Here is a 21,723-nt window from a genome sequence, read left to right on the forward strand (position 1 = left end):
TATTACACATACGCTGTTAAAATCATTCCTAAGTGTTACATGTTTTTTTTTTCCCTTAATGCTGCTGTAAATTGTATAGGCAGTTTTTAAAAAATGTGTATTTTTAAAAATGAAATGAGTGTAGTGGTTACCCCTGGGAAGCTAGTGACCCAAAAAAAAGCTGTACACTTAAGATTATGCACTTTTATGTATATTATACTTCAGTGAAAATTGAAATACAAAAAAAAATTACATACTGATAAAGAAGGATGTATTTTGAAAAAGAGAAAGCCCAACTCCATCTGTGTCATAAATTCATTAAGAGTGATGATTTATTGAATACTTTACTGGGTACCAGGTGGTGAGCTAAGCATGTTTGTTTTAGATTATTTTATTTGACCCTCACAAAAACCCAATGAAATAGATCCTATAATTATCCCCATTTTACAGATGAAAGAAACAGACTCAGAAAAATATTGAGTTATTTATTCCATGTAATACACCTGGTAAATTAAGGAGCTAAAATTTGAAACCAGGTCTTTCTACTCTAGGACCAAGGCTCTTAAAACAGTGCAGTATGGTATAATGGTTAAGAGTAACTGATTTGAAGTGATGATGGATGTGAAGTGTGTCTCTACCTCACACAGAAATACTCTGTTTTGAAGGGTAGTGATTAGAATGTAGTACCGTTGGCAAATGGTTGACAAATACATGAACTCTCAGGTTATACTTTATCTTTAATAGCCAATGTTTTAGGGCTCGTTTATGATTAGATCAGTGAAAGTGTAAGAAAATCTTGACCGAACTTTATAGCTCCTGCAATGGGATAATCAAATTTGTGAAATCCTTAGGCATTTTTGTCTGTTAATAGTCTGATAGTCACTGATCAGACATGATTCCCTATGATTATAGAAACATCTGGTTTGCTTAAAGTATAAAATAAACAGAATAATTTCATTATTTCATTACCTTGCTGATTATTAATCTGTTACTGGCATTTCTGTCTTTAGCCAGAATGCAGTACTCTGGGTGGCATCCAACTTTAGACCATTTCCACCTTTTAAAAGACAAAAGATAAATGTATAAAAGATGATGGAGTGAGGTTTTGGTTGTTAGGATGAGAAGTGGCATTTGGTTAAGCTTGTAAACCCCCTATTTGTTAGCTCTCAAAACCTTACTCCACATTTCACAAGTTTTTCTTTTCTGAGATGCAAACACATAACCTACACAAAAAGCAACCCCGAAGTCCCCCAAGGCCCATGTCCAACAAGGTTCTTATTAATCATTTTTGGTCTTATATCACAGACAACAGTGACATTTATGCTAGAAAGCATCCAACTCTGTATGCACCTGGGCTTGCTGTTTGCAGTGTTTGCTCCTTCTGTGTAAATAGAATGGCTAATGCTATTCTTGGAAATATGCTTTCACCTGTGTATCTGGAATCATTTGTAAGACGGCCTACATGTAGGAGTTAATGTTTAGAAGTTAAGGCAAGTCTGTGTCTTTAATAGCAGAAGTTGATTATCCAAATTTGATACAGGTTTATGGCATATTCATTATGCCTAGGCAGGTTTAAACTTCATAGTAACAAGGGTCTTCTTGCACATTGGAATTGCCTCAAGCAAATATGCTAAAGATCCATCAAATTACTCTGAAAAGTAACCAGTTGTACCTACAACTTTGTGGTTATCTCCTAAAGAAAATCAACTTTCTTCAGATTAGCAAATTTCTGTTGATTTCTGAATCTTCTCCTAGTGTTCTCCAGCTTCAGACTTGAGTGTGGTCCTTGTCTCCCCTTTTCCCCCTCATACTCTGTATCCCATCTATCAGCAAATTCAGTTGGCTCTGCCTTCAAAATATACATTGAGGGGGGTGGGTATAGTTCAGTGGTAAAGTGCATGATTAGCATGCACCAGGTCCTCGGTTCAATCCTCAGGACCTCCATTAAACAACAAAATTTAAAGATAAAACTTAAAAAAAATTTTTTTAATCAAGGACCCCACCCCCCCAAAAAAATATACATTGAATCCCAATTATTTCTCAGCTTGTCTACAACTACCACACTAGTCCAAAAGACTGTTGTCTCTTTCATGGACTACTGCAATCTCCTGATTGCATTCTTGTCTCCTACAATCTGTTCTCCACATAGCAGTGATCCTTTAAAAAGAACATAAAACATCTCAATAAAAATTTTAATTGATTACATGTAGAAATGGTAATGTTTTGGATTTATCTGGTGAAATAAAATGTCTCTTTTCAATAATTTTGCCATTTCAGGAATGCTATATAAATGTAATCATACAGTATATGACCTTTTGAGATTGACTTTTTTTCATTCAACATAATGCCTTTTGAGATCCACCCCAGTTTGTTTGTACTGTTTGTTTAACATTAACTTACTGTAAGATATTTTGCTTGTTTCCAGTTTTGACTGTTACACATAAAGTTTTGTGAACAATCATGTACAGGATTTGGTATAGACATAAGTTTTCTTTTCTCTGGAATAAACATTCCAGTAGTACAACAGCTGGTTAGTATGGTAAGTATATGTTTAGCTTTTTAAAAAATTAACTGCTAAACTGTTTTCCAGAATGGTTGTACCATTTCACATTAGCACAGCAATATGTGAAAGATCTTGTTCCTCTATTCCTGCTCAGCATTTGGCATTGTCACTATATTTTCTTTTAATTCTTCTAATAAGTGTGTAGTGCTACCTTACCATGATCTTAATGGCTAGTGATGATGAAGATCTTTCCGTGTTTTTTGTTGGTCATTTGTATATCCTCTTCAGTAAATATCTTTTCATATCTCTAGCCTATTTCTAATTGTCTTTTTTTTAACTAAGGCATAATTGATTTACAATGTTGTGTTAGTTTCAGGTGTGCAGCGAAGTGATATATATGTGTGTGTGTGTGTGTGTATGTATGTGTGTGTGTATATATATATGTATAAAGGATATATATATATTCTTTATCAGATTCTTTTCCATTACAGGTTATTTAAAAAAACAACAACAATCCTCCGCTTTTAAAGGGCTCATTTCTTTAGGTCAGACCCACTGCAGTAATCTCCCTATCCTAAAGTCCCTGATTTGAGACCCTAATTAAGTCACAGCAGTACCTACATGTTTGTTTGAATAACTGAGAGAAAAATGTTTGTACACCAAGGGCCAAGAATTTCTTGGGGGTCTATCTTAGAATTTTTCCTGTTACAACAACATACATTTATTTTTCTGTCCCCTTATCCTGCTTTATTTTTCTTCAAAATACCATCTACGGTATATTTTCTGTTTATTTGGTAATGTTTTTAACTTGCTATACATACTACAATACAAGTTACTCATGATGGAGACTATGTTATTTTTGTTCGGTGTTGTATTCCTAGCACCTAGAACAGTGTTTGGCACATTATAGATGCACAGTTAATATTTACTGAATGAACCAAATAATATAAAAAACTTTATGGCATATAATTTTGATGACAGCAGAGATGGGATTTTTAGGGGGAAGGAAAAGGGTATATTGAGCATTAATGTTATTTAAGCTTTATCTCCAAAGGTACTAGAGTCTCAAATTATTCATTGGCTTTTCTTTGCATGGAGGATTTCTTACTTGACCATTAAAAAATAATTTGTGAATAAGTGATTGTATAAATGTCCAGTAACTGGTGTATACAAGAAAAACGAAATTAGCTTTTTTGCTTGTTAGTAATAACTTAACATGCTTTCAGCTTTTGGTTTTCATCTGTATATCTCCAAGTAATGTTTTCTTGTGAACTTTTGGAAATGGTTGCCTAGTCGTCCAGCAGTGTTCCTGATTTACCAACATACCATGGTATTTCTTTGGTTTTCCATAAATTGCTGTTCACAAACATACAATTGCTAGTAGAGTAACAGAGTGAGCTACGTCATACAGACATAATGTAGCATGCCAAATCATAAAATTGCATATTTCCCTCATTTTCAGTACTTACTGTCATATGTTTCTTTTAATCCACTCCTTCTACAGACAAAACTTGCTAATGGCACTTCCAGTATGATTGTGCCCAAGCAACGGAAACTCTCGGCAAGCTATGAGAAGGAAAAGGAACTGTGTGTCAAATATTTTGAGCAGTGGTCAGAGTCTGATCAAGTGGAATTTGTGGAACATCTTATATCCCAAATGTGTCATTACCAACATGGGCACATAAACTCCTATCTTAAACCTATGTTGCAGAGGGATTTCATAACTGCTCTGCCAGGTATGTCTACAGGTGTTTTTACGCTATTAATTTGCCTGGAAGATGTGTTACAGTGGTAATCATCCTGAATCTTCAGCTGTACATCTCTCTCTCTTTAAAAAAAAAAATCTTTATTGGCTTGATTTTTTGAGTAGTTTAATTGTAACTTCTTAGGATATAAATTTAAAAAAATCAAACTCTGGAAAAAGACATCTCTTTTCACTATCTTCTCCCTATCTCATGTCCTTCTTTTACACCCTATTTTTATTCACACACAGGTTTAAATAAAATCTTTTCTGAGGTGTTATCTAGTTTGAAGTGTGTCTTAGTTTTAAGGTACATTAACATACCTGGATTTGAATTTCTATAGGAATTTATCAACAGAATATTTACATTGTAGGAAGGAATAAGAAGTGTTTTTAATCAAGTATTTTAGAAAGAAGGGTATCTCAGGAACCTTGTTGTGATAGTAAATATGTAAATTCTAGGGTTTACAGTCTCACTGCCCAGTAACTAAATAGCTATTGTAAATATATATATATTTGTGTATATATTTACATACACACTTAAACATATATGTATACACGTATACTTAAAATACTTTGGAGAGTGCAGTGGTTGTTTTACTGAATGCTTTTGATGGTGATCTAGAATACTGTGTAGGCATCAGTATTGGGGAAAATGGCTGTCTCAGGAAAGTATAAGGTTCTCAACTGTGTTAAAAGCTTATTCTAAAAGAAAAATGGTACACAAATGAGTGAATCTCTAAAATAGCATATCTTTTTATTTTTTTTTAGTTGCAGTTTCCTGATTATAGTAGTTACGTTATAGAAAATTCAGAAAATTCAAAAAAGTTTAAAATATAAAAGTAAAATCTCCCAGGACCCTACCATTCAGAGAGAACTACTAATGTGTTAATAATATTTCTCCTGGGTGTGTATGTTTCCCTCTAAAGCTGGGATCAAAAGTGTAACATTTTTTTACTTACTATATTCTTTTAATGTATTTTCCTAAGTGTTGGTTCTTTTAAAATAATTTTTATACTATTATATATTTATAATGGTTGAAACACATGTTATTTAACCTCTTTATTGAACATTTAGGTAGTTTAAATTTTTTTTTCCATTGTAAACTATGCTGTAATGGACATTCTTATTCATTAACCTTTTGGGCATCCTAGGAAAAAATATCAGAAGTGGGATTCCTATGTTAAAGAATTATGACATTTTTAAGGCTTCTAATACATGTGCCAAACTATCCTCTAAGAAAAATATACCAACTTATACCCTTCCCCAGACTGTATATTACCACTTTGCTTAATCTTTGCCAATTACATGTTTTTTAAAATTTGTTTTTCAAAAATTGGAATTTAAATTGAGCTTTAAAATAAAAGAAATGCCTGTTTCTATCTTAGAAATAACTTTTAAAGCTGAATTTGTACCAATTTTTTGTTGTTGTTGTTAAATAGAATAGATTTCTGCCCCCTCTTCACTCATTGGATTTTGTTTTAGCCATAGGCAAACAGCTTTCTTTGTGCAAACGATCTGTGTGTACATCATTACCGTGCTCTCCCCAATCACAGAGACATGCTGCTACCTCAAGCATACGACTAAGAATTGAATAGCAATTGATTAGACTTGTGTATTCTTTGCGTAATACTGATCCCGTGTGTGTATCTGCTGACCACTTTATAACATACTAAATCATCAATCTAATGCTTTATGGCTGTTTTAACTTAAAAACCTGCACTATCTGGCTAAGTTTAGTAAACCAAACTACTTCAAAAAATGCCTGTCATCCATTAATGTAATGGGTTTGTTTGGAGTGTTAGGTGAAATTACTTCCAAAGACTTATTATAGGGACATAGAGAAAGATGAGGAGCAATTTGATGCCAGCCATTAAAAACACAGGATTGCATTTTGGGAACTTCTGATAGAGTAGAAAATTTTAATAAAAAGATGCAGGAATTTTACCACTACTATATTTTGCATGAAGAACCAATTATTGTATCTTTAATTGGCTTATAGTCATTTTTCTACAATAAGAAAGAATTAGGTGATGGATGCCTCCATCTGCTTGTGCTTAAATATGAACATGTGATGCCAACTAAACAACATCCATTTAATGCTTTCTTTTTCAAATCTGCTGAAAAATGTGACTGATATCCATACAGTCTTTATAATTAAAATAACGTTTAAGCACATTTGGATTGTTGCTAATGGCGTCCAAGTGTTTGTATGATTCAGGGGAAAGGCACAAAATGAAATGTGGTATTCTCTTTCCTGATTGTTTAAGTTTGTGCCTACAGAAGTCAGAGTATGAAGGAATCTTTCTGCACTATTTAAGTCTTCAGCAAACCTCTAATATGTAACCTGTGAAGAGAAATAACTTTGAAAGTTTTTGTCTCACTTGTGAATTAGAACAGCAGCCAAAGGTTTATTAGTGCAAGCATCCTATTTTATAGGATCTATTCCTCTGAGGCCTCAGTACAGATTTGGGTGGAAGAAAATTTTAATTGGTTAGCCCATCCAGTTTACACAGCCCAAGATCTACTTCCACTGTTTTTCTCTGTACATCCTACAAAATAGTCTCTGAAATTCTAAGTTATCTATTGGTCTGGGATTTTTTTCTTTTTTGGGCTGTCATTTGGGCTTTATAGCAGCAGCTGTTCTCAAATATCTTTTTTAAACATCCAAAATTAAACTCATCTTTGAACTTAAACATACCCCTCTGTCTTTCCTCTTTCGATGCTTCTATACTAATCTGTATTTTCTTCTCTCCTTTCTGTGTGTCCCAAATTCTATAACCCAGAACATTCTGACTTAGTGCCTTTCCCCTAGTACATTTAAAGGATATTTCTTTTACTGAACAGCTTTGGAACTGTAGCAGTAATAGAAACAGAATGAAAAATGGACCTAATACAGAGATTTGGGGGGGGGTCTGAATCACAAGAGTTTGAGATGCCATCTGTAGAACATCCCCTAGTGCTGAAATCCATATAGATAGATGTGAATTATTTTCTGGAATCCTTTTTATTTTTAATATCTTGGGGGGTTTGCTGGTTGTTAGCTTTCACTTCCTTATCTAAAGGAAGATGGAAAATACTGTTAGTTTCTGTAACCTTATGGAAAAATTATTGACACTCATTTTACCCAAGTCTCTGTTTGAAAAAGAAACTGGATCACACTAGGGACAGTGATGTGCCTTCACAGCAGAATAAATGCTGTTCCGTATTAAAGGACCTTTTGTGAAAAATCATTCACTACCATCTATGTTCTTCTTCTTTGCCTCCTCCTGCCCACCGAAAGCTCGAGGTTTGGATCACATTGCTGAGAACATTCTGTCATACCTGGATGCCAAATCACTATGTGCTGCTGAACTTGTGTGCAAGGAATGGTACCGAGTGACATCTGATGGCATGTTATGGAAGAAGCTCATCGAGAGAATGGTCAGGACAGATTCTCTGTGGAGAGGCCTGGCAGAACGAAGAGGGTGGTGAGCCTCTTTCTTTTTTTCACTGTTACAGAGCTTCAGGACCTGGCCATTCAGAGCCTTTGAAACACAGTATTGTTGGGAACCAGTGAGACTGCTTATTATTTAATATAGTGATTTTTCTGGTATAGCAAAAAATGTTAAATAATTGTTCATGTATAGTTTTTCTTCTGACCATTCACTCATAGATCACATAATAATGTTAAGTTAATACTGCTTTGCAAAATATAATGAAAAACTGACCAGCCCTCCTGTTTGAAGCATTCAGCTTTCTGGGGAGAAACTGGTATCCTAAAAAAGGCCTGATTGGTAATTTATAAGGCAAGTGGATGGCTTTGAATCACATAGAGAAGCCAGTAAATCTAGCTTTCCCCTAAAATAATCCAGAACAAATCATTATTTTCTTTTTCAGATTTCTTGCCTTTACCCCATGCCTGTGGTGTTTTATCATCTTTGTAATCAAAATTATTTTTATGCTCAACTAGAATAAGAACTCAAGCCATCAGAAAGAGTGAAAAATGAAATTTAGTATAATCATTTTTTCTTTTTAAGACTCATATTTTCTCGAGGTGTTATTACTTAATCCTGAATTCCTTAAAGCATTTTATAGTTAGCAGCCTAAGAGACGTTCACCAATTTTGCTGTTGTTCTTTTAAAGTAATGGAACCATTTCGTTAAAACTTTCATATAATTTTCTATATAATGTCACTATAAGAAAGTTAGATATATTTCATAAGTAAAATAAAGATGACATTAAATATTTTAATTTATAGATATGCACCAACAGACATATGTGTGCTCAGTGATATCTTGAGCAATTAGTTTTATGAATTGTTTATCTTGGATCATAAAGAGATACAAAACAGTTAAGAATGGAAAATCAGCTTTTCTTAGCAGTTTCATAAAATGTATACACATATATATTTCTTTTTTGCATTTTTGAAATTCATTAATGTGTAATAAACATAATGACCTTAAATATTATGCCAAGTGCCTAGAGAGATTTCCATCATTCTATTAGAAAGACTTTAAAGTTTTTCCCAAATTCAATAAAGGAAGCAAATGCCAGGCAGTTATTTGGCTATATAAAAATTGCATAAGTGAAAGTTACTTTTCTTTCCCAAATATGTTTTCCTTATTCTCACTTCTATAATTCACTATATAGAAAAATAGAAACCTTACCTTTCATAACCTATTTCATAGTTTGGAAATAAACTCTTTATATAGTATACAAAAATTTAAAAAGTGTATACTTGTATAGCATTCAAAGTCCATCATTTTGCTAAGCATGCCAGGACCAGCCTTAGAAATAGAGGAGGCAGTTGCTTATATGGGAAAATTGTAGGGCAACTAGGAATAGTCCTCTACCCCTCCGGGGGAAAAAATGAAAAGAAACTCTTCTCTGAATAATTCCTGGCCTGAAATTTCGGTTATAGAGACTCATTCCCATAACTTTAAAGGTTTTGTTCCCTGTTAAAATATACTTTGTTCCCATTTAGACTATAAATGACAGTAAAACTGTATCACACATTGGAACAAGTCTTTTTTTTTTTAAACACATTCTTGTTTTTTGGTTTGTTTGGGCTTTTTTGTCTGTTTTATGGAGGGAGGTAATTAGATTTATTAATTTTGTTATTTTAATGGAGGTACTAAGGATTATTGAACCCAGCGCCTTCTGCATGCCAAGCACACACTCTACCACTGAGCTATACCCTTTCCCACAAAGTCATTTTTTTGAAGGCTGGGAGAACAGGAAGTAGGTGGGCAGATCTTGACGGATGCATGTGAAAATGCCAAAGATAAATGTAAGCGCCACAGTTTTGCTTAGGGTTGGTACTAAACAGTGAGATCTATTATGTTAGTTACAAAGTGAATACAAAAACAAAACAAAACTAAGGTCATTGAATAGGTGGCTTTTTGGCCTTTTAAGGGGTATGTGAAAGGTATAGCTAAGAAATGATTCAGCACTAATTATCGCTCTTTCCCCTCTCTCTTCAGCCACAGAAACCCATTCCTGCTCTTTTGAGTATCTTTCGGAATTCTGACTGTATTTCCTGTCTTTGGCCATATTTGTCATCTTAGCTTAATGTAGAAGCATGAAATTACAAGTATTTGCTCACCCCATGAAGACTTCCTCCAGTATCCCCTTCACTTTTATGGCTACTTGTTTTTACATGTTGCCTTTCTTCCTGTGTTAGTTGTCTTCCCCTACTTAGAAAAAAATAATCTATGATCACGCATTTTTTCTTATAAGTTGTCTTACCAAGCCTCCTTTGCCATTGAAGTCTTTTTGTTATATACTGCCTTTTCCCAAATGCTGTCTTTAAAAGTTTCTTCCATTTCCTTCTACCAAAAATAAATAAACACAGTTTTCTTTAAAAGCTTAGGGTTTAATTTCTACTCTACTGTTGTATTTTATATCTAAATGAATTTGACAGCCTGCCCCTAGGACATGAACTCTTTTTTTTTCTCTTGAATAATACTAAATATGCTCTCTCAGCTCAGTAATGGTAACTCTTAAAAGTATAATAAAAGACCACTTGGGAAAAGTCTATTTTCTTAATCAGCAGGTCACATTTTATGATAACATTCTGAATTTACTATTTAGCATTTATCATATACTCACCTTCTCAGAAGTACTAGGCATTTCCCATAGAAGTGGTCCCTGTTGTCAGAGAGCTCCCATCATAAAAGGTTTTGACTTACAACATAGAATTAGACTGAGAAACCAGTTTTCAGCACCTCGCCACCCTTTTTTTTGCAGTATCTTTGTTTTGAAGAAATTCAGATAACTTTAGCAAGGCATAAGAAGTACAGTGGAGTAGAAAATAGGATCAGAGGTTCATATGATTTCTTTTCCCTTAGGATGTAGAGATAGTTTCAATGCATACGTGGAAATTCCTGGTATGCCTGTATACGATTGCCAGAGATTAAAAGGAGGACAGAGGGAGGATATAGCTCAGTTGTAGGGTGTGTGTTTAGCATGCACAAGGTCCAAGGTCCAGGGTTCAATCCCCAGTATTTGTTAAAAAAAAAAAAGTAAATAAAAATAAACCTGATTACCTCCCCCCACTATAAAAAGACAATGTAAAATAAATAAATATTTAAAAAATAATAATAAATAAAAGGAGGACAGGAATGGTAGGCATTGAGAGACAGTAAAGTAGTTAAGAGCATGGCCTCTGACATCAGACTTTGGTTCAAATCCCAGGTCTACTCACTAGCTGTGTAATCTTGGGCAAGTTACTTAACCTCCCTGACATTTGACTTCTTCATCTGCCAAATGAACTTAATAATTCTTACCTCGTTAAAGGATGTTAAAGTTGAAACTATTAAATTATAATTATTAACCAGATTTAGAATCTCTTCATCCAAAATCTGTTTGCCTGCAATGTGTTTATAGAATAAGATTGTTCAAAGAGGTGTATCTTAAAGCCTGGATTATTTCATAATATGTCTTGTTTGCCCTTTTCTTTATGTTGATGTATCATCTTACTTGCTCCTATTAGTCCCTTTTAAAAAAAACTATTATTTTAGCTTCTGTGTTGCAGATTTCCATTTCTGTACTAACACAGAAATCAGAGCCAGCTACTTTACTGATAGGAAATTTCTCAACTAATTTTCAAGGTGTATAATAGGAAGAGGGCAGGGGAGAAGCGTTCCTGGAGACATCAAACAATTAATTATATTGTAATGGAGCTATAGAGGGAGGAGTGGATGACTGGCCCAGAGAAAACATGATTTCTCTGGTGCCAGGATTACACTCAGAGGCATTTCTGCCTGTCTCCACTTTGCAAGGCACGGTGCCAGTGAGAACAGCAGTTAGTACACCCATAGTGGGGTTTACTAGCTTCCACACCGTGTTTGGTGGGTTCTTAACTTCAGGATGAGGAATTAAATTTTTTACCCAGCAGGAAGTGATTGCCATTTACTGATTTTTTTTTGTAGCAAAGATCTAGCTTGGGATATGAGTATTCCAGAGATGCACTGTCATAGGAAGGAGATGCTAACAAATGTTGTTCACTGGAATCAAGGAAAGGTAGTAAAATACATGTATGTATATACATAGCCAGGAACACACCTGTGAAAGTAAATTTCATGCCTTAGACTTAACAGCACAGTGCTCTTAGGCATTTCTTTTTTTTTTTTTAATCTGCTTTCATACCTGCTGCTGGACACTCCTGTGATCCCTTTATCTTCTATTGAAATGAACTGAATTGCTCCTTTTAAAGCATAGCTAACACTGATCACCTGCAGCCTGGGTGCCTGAGCCATCAACACACCTTACCCCACATAAAAGAAGACTAGAAAAAGTGATCTCTATGATAGAGGCATTCTGCTGCCCAGGATGCTGGGCTCCACGGACACTAGCACAGCTTTACTCAATGAAAAAACATCTGTGGGGCATGTGCCTAGTTCTAAGGTGGTAGTTATCATCACTAACAACATTTTCAAAAGATAAGTTCAGTGAATTTCTATACAGAGTTCCTATAGACCAATAGATTAATTTTAAATATACACATTCCACTTGTCTGCTGACATATATTCCTGAAGGCCTGACACTCTGATGTTCTGCACTGGAAATGATTGTGTTTTACCCAAAAGTAAATGAGTATTGGCAGAGTTCTTTTGAGCCCAGAAAGTTCCTCCTTGACATGGGACTCCTAAAATCGAGCTTAACTTCACACCTCTCCAGGCTAGTTGTGGAGGTTAACACTAGTTGTGGAGGAAAACACTTTGAAGAAATATGAAGCTCCTTGAAAATGTGTAATATTGTGATTTTTATTGGGAAATATTTGTTGTTTTTTAGGGGCCAGTATTTATTCAAAAACAAACCTCCTGATGGGAATGCTCCTCCCAACTCTTTTTATAGAGCACTTTATCCTAAAATTATACAAGACATTGAGGTAAGAAGCTATATATATTTGGGTATTTGCCAAATACTAGAGAATCAACATTCTTGAGTTACAGCACTGTTACAGCAAACCTGTTAAGGTTTATTGATGTGGGTTAAAAATCCATTTCTTTACAAGTGAATAGGGTAGATAAAATATAGCAAATTGCCAGGCAAAAATTTTAAAGCTTTAAAAAAGTTGTTTACTGATGGATAAGTGTATGAGAGTGAGAGAATATGATATCTTCATACAATAGCAGTGAAACTGTTAAAGTTGTATTTATAACTTCTGAATTGAGCCCCTCTGAAAGTTCACTGGTAGAAATGGCTACCACAGATGTGAGATGAGCAATGAGCAGGTAACCTCATGTGGTTTGTAGCTTGTCCTCCTTTGGTGAACAGCATCTTTGCACCAGGTTATTAATTGAACAAGTTATATACAGGGGAGTTCTAGGAAATAAATCTTTAATTACTTTGCAAATGGAAAAATGTGTTACAACTTTAAAAAGTGGCTTTTTAAAAACATTTTTAATACACCTTAAGTTTTATATATCCCATTGAGTGAAGCATTGAGTATTTGTCATTGGTTGCCATGGAAGTCAGATAAAAGTTTAGTTCTGGTCTTTTCCTAACGATTGCTTCTTTTCCATTTCTTCTTCTCAGACAATAGAATCTAATTGGAGATGTGGAAGACATAGTTTACAGAGAATCCACTGCCGAAGTGAAACGAGCAAAGGAGTTTACTGTTTACAATATGATGATCAGAAGATAGTAAGCGGCCTTCGAGACAACACAATCAAGGTAAGGTCTATTCAATTATGGGAAGGGAGCTGAAGGAGGGAGGGTGACCACATTCATAAAGCAATCTAAAGCATAAACTCTGAATATTATTTTCAGAAAGTAAGTGAGAGTTTTAGATAGTTTCCAGTCCCAAAGCCAGAATCATTCACTTAAAGGAAAAATACCTGCTTCCCCCAAGAAGCTCATACAAATGGCTAGTGCTAGGGTTAAATTTTCTTCTTGAAGTGCACTGAATGGGCTATTACTCTTTTGGTCCTCACATAATTATAGGTTACCCCTGTTCCTTAATGAAAAGGATAAAGTCTGCATTAGTACTGAAGCCACATATATATAGATGCTTAGCTATACCTATAGAAAAGAATGCATTCCACACTACCCTGGGCTTTGATTCTTTTGGGGAATCAAACACATAATAGAGCCAGCAAGTCCCTGCAGCACCCCATTATCACAGTGATCAAAAGGATCTTGTTTGCCATCCTAGATCTGGGATAAAAGCACATTGGAATGCAAGAGAATTCTCACAGGCCACACAGGTTCTGTCCTGTGTCTCCAGTATGACGAGAGGGTGATCATAACTGGATCATCGGATTCCACGGTCAGGTAGAAAATTTCAGATTATCTTTTGAACTCTGAAATACCGGATTCACTCTGTTCTGTCTTAGATAGTAATTTTGTATATACCTGTATGAGCACAGTTCTGAAATTTTATAACTAAAGAATTAACCATCAGCTTCCCCCATCATTGTGTCAGTCTAGAACTAGAAAACCTGATTTAGGAATGGTTAAGGTATGTTCACATTTTTGTACAGTTAAGAAACTACATTTTTTTTAAAAGAAACTACATATTCTATTTTAATATGAGGGAATCATCTATTATAGAAACTTAGTAAACCTTGCATTTCTTAAAAAAAAACACCTCACAGGGGAATGACATGAATAGAATTAAGCCCCCTTTTTTCAGGTGGTTGTAACTGTAGTGCCGGCATGCATTATCTCCTTTCAAATGTGTACAGGTGAGCCATGCTCTCTCTTTGCTAGCCTCTTCCCCTGCTGTCCCTGCAGTTTTTAATTGCAAGCTTCACTCAGGGAGGGGCCTTCAATTTCCAGAGGCGTTAGTGATTTGATGACACAGCCATTATGCCGCTGGAGTCCAGTGTAGCTTGAGTTCTGGGTACAGGCAGCGCTGCTGGAAACCTCTGTTAGGAATTTTGCCTTGAGCTAAAATAAAGGATTTAGCAAACATAATGCGTCAAAAGCAACATTTTAAAATTGAAGGAAAAAAAAGGTAACTGCATTGTTAGATTCTCTGAAGTTAAATGTTTACCATTCCAAGTTATCCTTTGTGAATAGAAAAGGCTGTTCCTATTTCTTGTCTTTTGACTTAAAGGCCTGGCAAACTCTGTTGTTAGTTATCCACATTTAACATTTATTGGTGCTTGTGGAGCCTCAAGAAAACTGAAAGAGTGTAGAGGCTAACATCATTTTTAGGATAGGGAAAAATGATTTTCTAAAAGAGGCAGTGAAATTGAAAAAGTAAATAAAATGTGTTTTAAAAACCAAAGTAAATATACAAAAATGGGTCAAAGTAAAATGTATCATTACACAAAATTCCTAAGCTATACAAGGGCCCCACACTCATTATATTGGGGTGGCTTTCTTGATCACTACACCCATTCAGAGCATAGAACTGGGGCCCTAGATTTAGAATCCAGGTAATCTTGGGCCTTGACCTGTGTAGTGAAAACTAAGATCCAGGGTCCTCAAGCTCAAATACACAGCACTAAGTCAATCTGTTATAGAAGCTTCTTAGCCTTTGTCAGTCCTTTGTAGGTCCTGAGGGCTGTCTGTGGGGCCACCAATGCTGCAATTATTAATCATATTCCCAATTTAAGATGTATCAGGTTGAATGTCAGAAGTTTTATAATAATCCTGAAGTCTGGGGCCAGTTAGCTGTTGCTGGTGGCTGCAACTTGATTCCTACCCCCTGCAACTAGACCACATTTCAAGCAGTGTGTCGTAAGGGTTTCACATTGGCAGCGTCCCGTCGTCTTCCTCTTCCCCTCTCCCAGTCCAGCCCTCTATCTACCACTTCCCCATGGTCCATCAGTACACTTTACCTCAGCTCAATCTCAAAGCTGCAAAAGGAGAGTAGGGTGTAACATTAACTATGAGATTGGAGTGGGAGGAATGAGGAGTGAGGTGGTTGAATTCTGGTAATAGATTTTAGCTTGAGTACTACCACAGTCTTGGACTGTGGCACAGCTTTCTTAATGTTGTTTGTTCCAGGGTATGGGATGTAAATACAGGTGAAATGCTAAACACGTTGATTCACCATTGTGAGGCAGTTCTGCACTTACGTTTCAATAATGGCATGATGGTGACCTGCTCCAAAGACCGTTCCATTGCTGTATGGGATATGGCTTCCCCAACTGACATCACCCTCCGGAGGGTGCTTGTCGGACACCGAGCTGCAGTCAATGTTGTAGACTTCGATGACAAGTACATTGTTTCTGCATCTGGGGATAGGACTATAAAGGTAATAAGACATTTTTCATTAAGTTCTCAGTACAGAATAGGAGAAGAGTTCATTTGAAAATCTGATCAAGGACAATTTCATATTTAAATGTCATTGTAGAATACTTAATATTTAAATCAGATACTAGTTTATGTGTAAAAAGGTAATGAGTGAGTTAAGTTGTGTGACAATTTTTGTTGGGTATTTTATTCCTATAAATAAAGGTGCGTACAAAAAGGGCAAGGGTAAGTTCAGGTTCAAGAAAATTTGTAAGACTAGCCTAACCGCATGAGAGTGCATCAGTTTGAGGAATTTTCATGTGATAGCAGCCAGCGACAAATTAGCCCTATATTACTGTGAGTTAAAATACTTTTGGTTTGATTTGGGTTGGTTTGAGAAGTTACTTCCCCTGTTAGTTCATTCTTATTTTCTGCTTCCCCAAGACTCCAGTTGCCAAATGAACTGCCAAATGCTATGTCTGTTTCAGGTATGGAACACAAGTACTTGTGAATTTGTAAGGACCTTAAATGGACACAAACGTGGAATTGCCTGTTTGCAGTACAGAGACAGGCTGGTCGTGAGTGGCTCATCTGACAATACTATCAGGTGAGCAGCTGGTGCCCTTGCCCAGAAGGGATCAGTGTTACACTGCCATTCAAACAAATCTTCAACTGTGTTATGTTTATAATAAAATGTTTTTCCTTTCTGTAGCTTCTTACAGGTCAAAAGTTTGCCCCAAGCAGAGAGGCAGCACAGCACAGCCTTTTGTTGATGTGTTTCCTTCCTGTAATAGTTTTATCACCAGATAGACCTATTTAAAAAGCACTGCTTGAACAAGGAAGTGGGCTAGAGAGATAGATAAGTAAACAGAAGTTGAAGGCCCGTCTCTTTAAATTTCTCCTGTCTGCTGTTGAAAAATGCTAATAAATACCTAAAGGCCTTTCTCTCTGCCACTGTTCTAAAAAAAGAGAGAGAGAGAAAAGAAGAAAGATTTGTTTCCCTACTAGAAATTGTACATTTTGGTTTTTTAGCATTACATTATTGGCCAGGGAGTTCCAGTCTTTGAAACTATGAAGAATCCACAAATTTGAAGTACTTTTTGGTGCTTTCCCTTCACAAAGATGAGTGACATACATATGAATAGAATTTGGAAGAATTATCAACCCTCTCCCCTCCTTCAAAGATGTACTAAGGGAATGAAAAGGCCATAAAAAACAACAGAGCTATGGTTATATCTAAGGAAATTATCATTCCTAGAAATCATTTGGATTGAAAGCATATGTAATTTAGGTATATAAAAGTTTTTGAGCGCTTACTTTGTATTTCCATTATATAAGAAAGAGTGTCCTGGACAGTGGAGCAAAAGCAATGTCCTCAGTGACAGAGGTGGACGTGCTTTGTGAGGGCAGGAAGTCACTAATACTGCCTCTCATTCTTATTAATGGTGATTTCAGGAAACATTACTTTCCTTGGCTTGGTCATTTCCTTCACAGGCAACTGTGTACGTTGAGTTCGTCCTTTTTATTTCTTGGCAACACTGATAACAGAATTATATAAAGCTTGGTGCTTTGAAAGTATATACTACATATTTGAATTTGAATTGTACATTTTTTTTGCCTGAGTTATATGGCAATAAGGAAATAAATTATGTTGAAAGCAGTACATTTGTGTATGGGTGTTGATTGATTTTATTTTGTGGATTTTTTTAAAAGGCATGTGAAATATGTCATTATAACATTTTCCAAGCTTAAAGAATAATACATGAAAATTCACTTGACTCAATTTTCTTTTTTAGGTTATGGGACATAGAATGTGGTGCATGCTTACGAGTGTTAGAAGGCCATGAGGAATTGGTACGCTGTATTCGATTTGATAACAAGAGGATAGTCAGTGGAGCCTATGATGGGTGAGTTTGCTAAAGACATTTTTAAGTTCTACCTCTTACTCCTCCTGCCTTAGGATGTTAAATATAGCCTTTCTTTGTCTCTAAAGGATTATAGATATTACAGAAAGAATGCAATATACTGTTTCTTGTGTCTAATCTATGTATTTACCTCTTCTTTGTTTACTCTTTTCCAAAATATTGTTCCTAATCATTTAATTGTACTTGTTTGCTCATGGTTTTCATTAATATTTTGGTTATTTGGTTATATATCTATCCATTTTTCCCTGCAAAGCAAAGAACCTGATAAACCCAGTATATCAAGATATGCATATAAAATAATGACCTCCTAATAAAACTAAAATGTTGGAGGGCAGTATCTTTGGGGCTTATTAACATGGAAGGGTCTTGAATTTTTTTATCCCTTTGAGTGTTTCCTAAAAGTAAAGCTCTCCTGTCTTTACTCCAAGCATTTCAGTGACAACGAATTCAGTCATCTTTACTTCCCCTCAGTCTAATTTCCAGTGGTCATAGAGTCCTTTCATGTTGTGGATGGATCCCATGTCCAGAAATGCTAAGCACATAGTAAATTCTTACAAAAGTGTTTTCACTTATGAAGGCCTTTCTATCATGTCTCCTCCTCAGGGTACCTACCTGATTTGGAGGAGTGAGAGGCCACAGTTCAAATACTAAATACCAGAAACTAACTTACGACATTATCTTAGTTTATGAGCTAGCTATACTAATATATTAAGACAACTCAAGCGGTAGTAGGTGTTAACAGACCCATTTCCTCTGCTTTGAGTCAGCCATCACTGTCATACCCCTGGGAAAATTGTTCAGGGTATGACATGTTCCAGTTAGGTCCAATGTTGTATTTTCTCATTGCGTTGGTTTTGATCTGTACCCACCTTTCCTGGGTTTTTTCTGTTATTTACCTTGAGGAGACATGACCTATAATTGATTTTTAGAAGGGCTAAACTTCTCTTATTTAAATCAAAATATGAGGATTTGTTTATATAAACTCCAGAGCTCTTTAATGGACCCCAGTCCTCTGGTATGTGTGACCGGGGCCATTCTTAGAATTGACCAGAAAGAAGATGCCTCAGAGTTGTAGGTTCCTAGGTCTAAGTGATCTCTTATATCAGTATGAGTTCTAATGTATAAAAACTCCTTTTAGCCCCAAAGTATGGTGTAACTTTACCATTCACTGTCTTCAGTTTCATTAAAGCTAACCTGTTTTTCGTTTTTAGTTTAATCACATACGTCTTCCCCTTTTAAGACCAAATAACCTCTACCCAAGAATGAATGCAAGAACCAAGTCTCTAGGTTTTTGTGCATTCCTGAGAGCTGCATTTATCCTATAAACTATCTTCACTGTACATCTTTATTGCCATAACTTTTTGCTTTTCTTCCTGTGTTCTGTTAATTTTGCTTTTAGCTATGATTTTTGTCCCCTTTTTGATCTTTAGAAAAATTAAAGTGTGGGATCTTGTAGCTGCTTTGGACCCCCGTGCTCCTGCAGGAACTCTCTGTCTACGGACTCTTGTGGTAAGAGCCTTGTTGTTTAGAGGGGTATGGAGAGCAGGAAGGGGAAGAAATTAAATTGATGTGCAGTGGAGTACAGATCTGGATTTGATCGTTAGAACTTCACAAAGCCTACTGCTAAGTGGAAAGGCAACCAATACATGACAATAAAATATGTCTATATAGCTGCCTTTCATCCAGAAGTGCTTTAGAGACTGTATATGAAAAGGAATGTGGCAGCTGTTTAACAGCTGCACAGCAACTCTACACAACAATTTAGTACAGGAAGTGAATAAGAGTTCTGTATCCACCGGAAACAGTAGGAGGTACTTAGGGAGAGAGAACATAATTACTCAAATTGGAACCTGTCCAGAATCTGAGGACCTGCACACCTGTGCCTGCAAAAAGTGCCATGGGAGTCTGCGTGAACCCCCTGGTCAGCCCCTCAGTTTTGCTTCCTGTTTAAAGTACGCTGCCTCCAGCAATTTGAATCTTGGCTCTTTTGTTCCTCATATACTCCCTTGCCTGAACATCCTGACATGTGGGGAAAGAAGTGACTCAAAAGGAAGAATGTCACCTTCGAAAGCACCAGTTTCTTTGTCATAGTGTTCACCAAAGGCCCAGATCGAAAAGTGGCTGAAGGTTGAAAGCTGTTTCCATTAAAAAAATATTAGATCGGGCACCAGGGAAGACAGACTCTTTTGCACAACTCAGGTAAAAGATGAGAGCAAGCATTTGAAGCCCAGTGTTCTGAATCCTGACTCTTGACATTTAGGCAACCTCTGCTCTGGAGAAGAGAGATGCATTGCTTGGCTTCCTTGTTAAATTTAATGCTCATTCTTTCAGTGCCAAACCTGTTTTACCAGCATTTTTCACACTTTTTTTTTAATGTGTACTTTCATTCATTTACAATTGATCTAAGTCTGGTATCATTTACATACAGCAAAATTTGCCCCCCCCTTTTTTAGCGTATTTCTATGAATGTTGCAGTTGTGTAAATACCACAGTCAAGATATAGAACATTTCCACCGCCCCAGAAATGATGCCCCTTCGTATTAATCCCTTCCCCCAACCCCTAGCAACTATCCATCTGATTGTGCCCCTGTAGTTTTGCTACCTTATGAATGTCATATAAATTAAATCATAGGATACGTAGCTTTTTGTATTTGGCTTTTTTCACTTCATTTGAGGTTCATCCACATTGTTGCACGTATTAATACTTTGTTCCTTTTTATTGCTAAGTAGTATTCCATTGTGTGGATGAGCCACTTTGCTTATGCACTCACCAGTTGAAGGACATTTGGAATGTTTCTGGTCTTTGGTGATACTAAAAACATTGCCATACCGGCTTGTGTGTGTGTGTGTTTTAATTTCTCTTGGGCAAATATTACAAGTATGATTTCTGAGTATATATTTTATGTTTAAAAGAAACTACCAAGCTATTTCCCAAAGTAGCATTTTGGGGGTTTGCAAATGCAAATCATTTTATATTTCCACTAACAATGTATAAATGTCCCATTTGTCCACATCCTTGACAGGACTTGGTGTTGACAGTTTTTAAAAACACTATAGCCGTTTGAGTGAGTGTGTAGTGGTTGTAGTTTTAATATGCATTTGTGTGATAACTAATGGTGTAGAACTTATGGTGTGCTTATCTTCTTTTGAAGTGTCTGTTCAAATCTCTTCCTCATTTATTTATTGAGTTGTCTTACTAAGTTTTTATTTTTATTTTTTAACGCCTTTATTGTGGTATGGTTCCTGAACAGTAAACTACACATATTTCAGATGTACAATTTGATAAATGTTGATAGGTATATATACCCATGAAACCACCATCACAATCAAGATAACTTACATTTGCATCACTCCCCAGGAGGTGCAATTTTCAAAGTCCCAATTTATCCCTTCCCACCCCTTTCCTCCCCAGTAACCATAAGTTTATTCTCTATGTGAGTCTGTTTCTATTTTGTAGATGAGTTCATTTATGTCCCTTTTTTAGGATTCCACATAGAAGCAATGTCATATGGCATTTTTCTTTTTCTTTCTGGCTTACTTCACTTAGAATGACGATCTCCAGATCTATCTATGTTGCTGCAAGTGGCATTATTTTATTCTTTTTTAATGGCTGAATAGTAATCCATTGTATATATATACCACATCTTATTTACCCAGTCATCTGTCGATGGACATTTGGGTTGTTTCCATGTCTTGGCTATTGTAAATAGTGCTGCTGTGAATATTGGGGTGCATGTGTCTTTTTTGAATCATATTTTTCTCCAGATATATGTCCAGGAGTGGGATTCCTGGATCATACAGTAAGTCTGTTTTAGTTTTTAAGGAACCTTCATAACTGTCCACCATAGTGGCTGTACCAATTTACATTCCCACTAACAGTGTAGGAGAGTTCCTTTTTC

General features: G+C 35.9%; 1 protein-coding gene across 12 annotated transcripts in view; it reads left to right on the forward strand.

Moving 5' to 3' along the window:
- BTRC (beta-transducin repeat containing E3 ubiquitin protein ligase) overlaps window positions 1-21,723 on the forward strand; it is a 150,420-nt gene that overhangs the window by 121,773 nt on the left and 6,924 nt on the right. For all 12 annotated transcript variants that reach the window (XM_006210499.4, XM_006210500.4, XM_031682715.2 and 9 more), the window contains 9 exons: window positions 3,987-4,218; window positions 7,507-7,693; window positions 12,501-12,597; window positions 13,248-13,385; window positions 13,867-13,985; window positions 15,672-15,921; window positions 16,388-16,506; window positions 17,696-17,806; window positions 19,255-19,333. In XM_006210499.4, the coding sequence (XP_006210561.1) occupies window positions 3,987-4,218; window positions 7,507-7,693; window positions 12,501-12,597; window positions 13,248-13,385; window positions 13,867-13,985; window positions 15,672-15,921; window positions 16,388-16,506; window positions 17,696-17,806; window positions 19,255-19,333 (1,332 nt within the window). The remainder of the gene's footprint in view (window positions 1-3,986; window positions 4,219-7,506; window positions 7,694-12,500; window positions 12,598-13,247; window positions 13,386-13,866; window positions 13,986-15,671; window positions 15,922-16,387; window positions 16,507-17,695; window positions 17,807-19,254; window positions 19,334-21,723) is intronic.

The sequence above is a fragment of the Vicugna pacos genome, chromosome 11, assembly GCF_048564905.1.
Source record: "Vicugna pacos chromosome 11, VicPac4, whole genome shotgun sequence".
NCBI classification, from domain to species: domain Eukaryota; kingdom Metazoa; phylum Chordata; class Mammalia; order Artiodactyla; family Camelidae; genus Vicugna; species Vicugna pacos.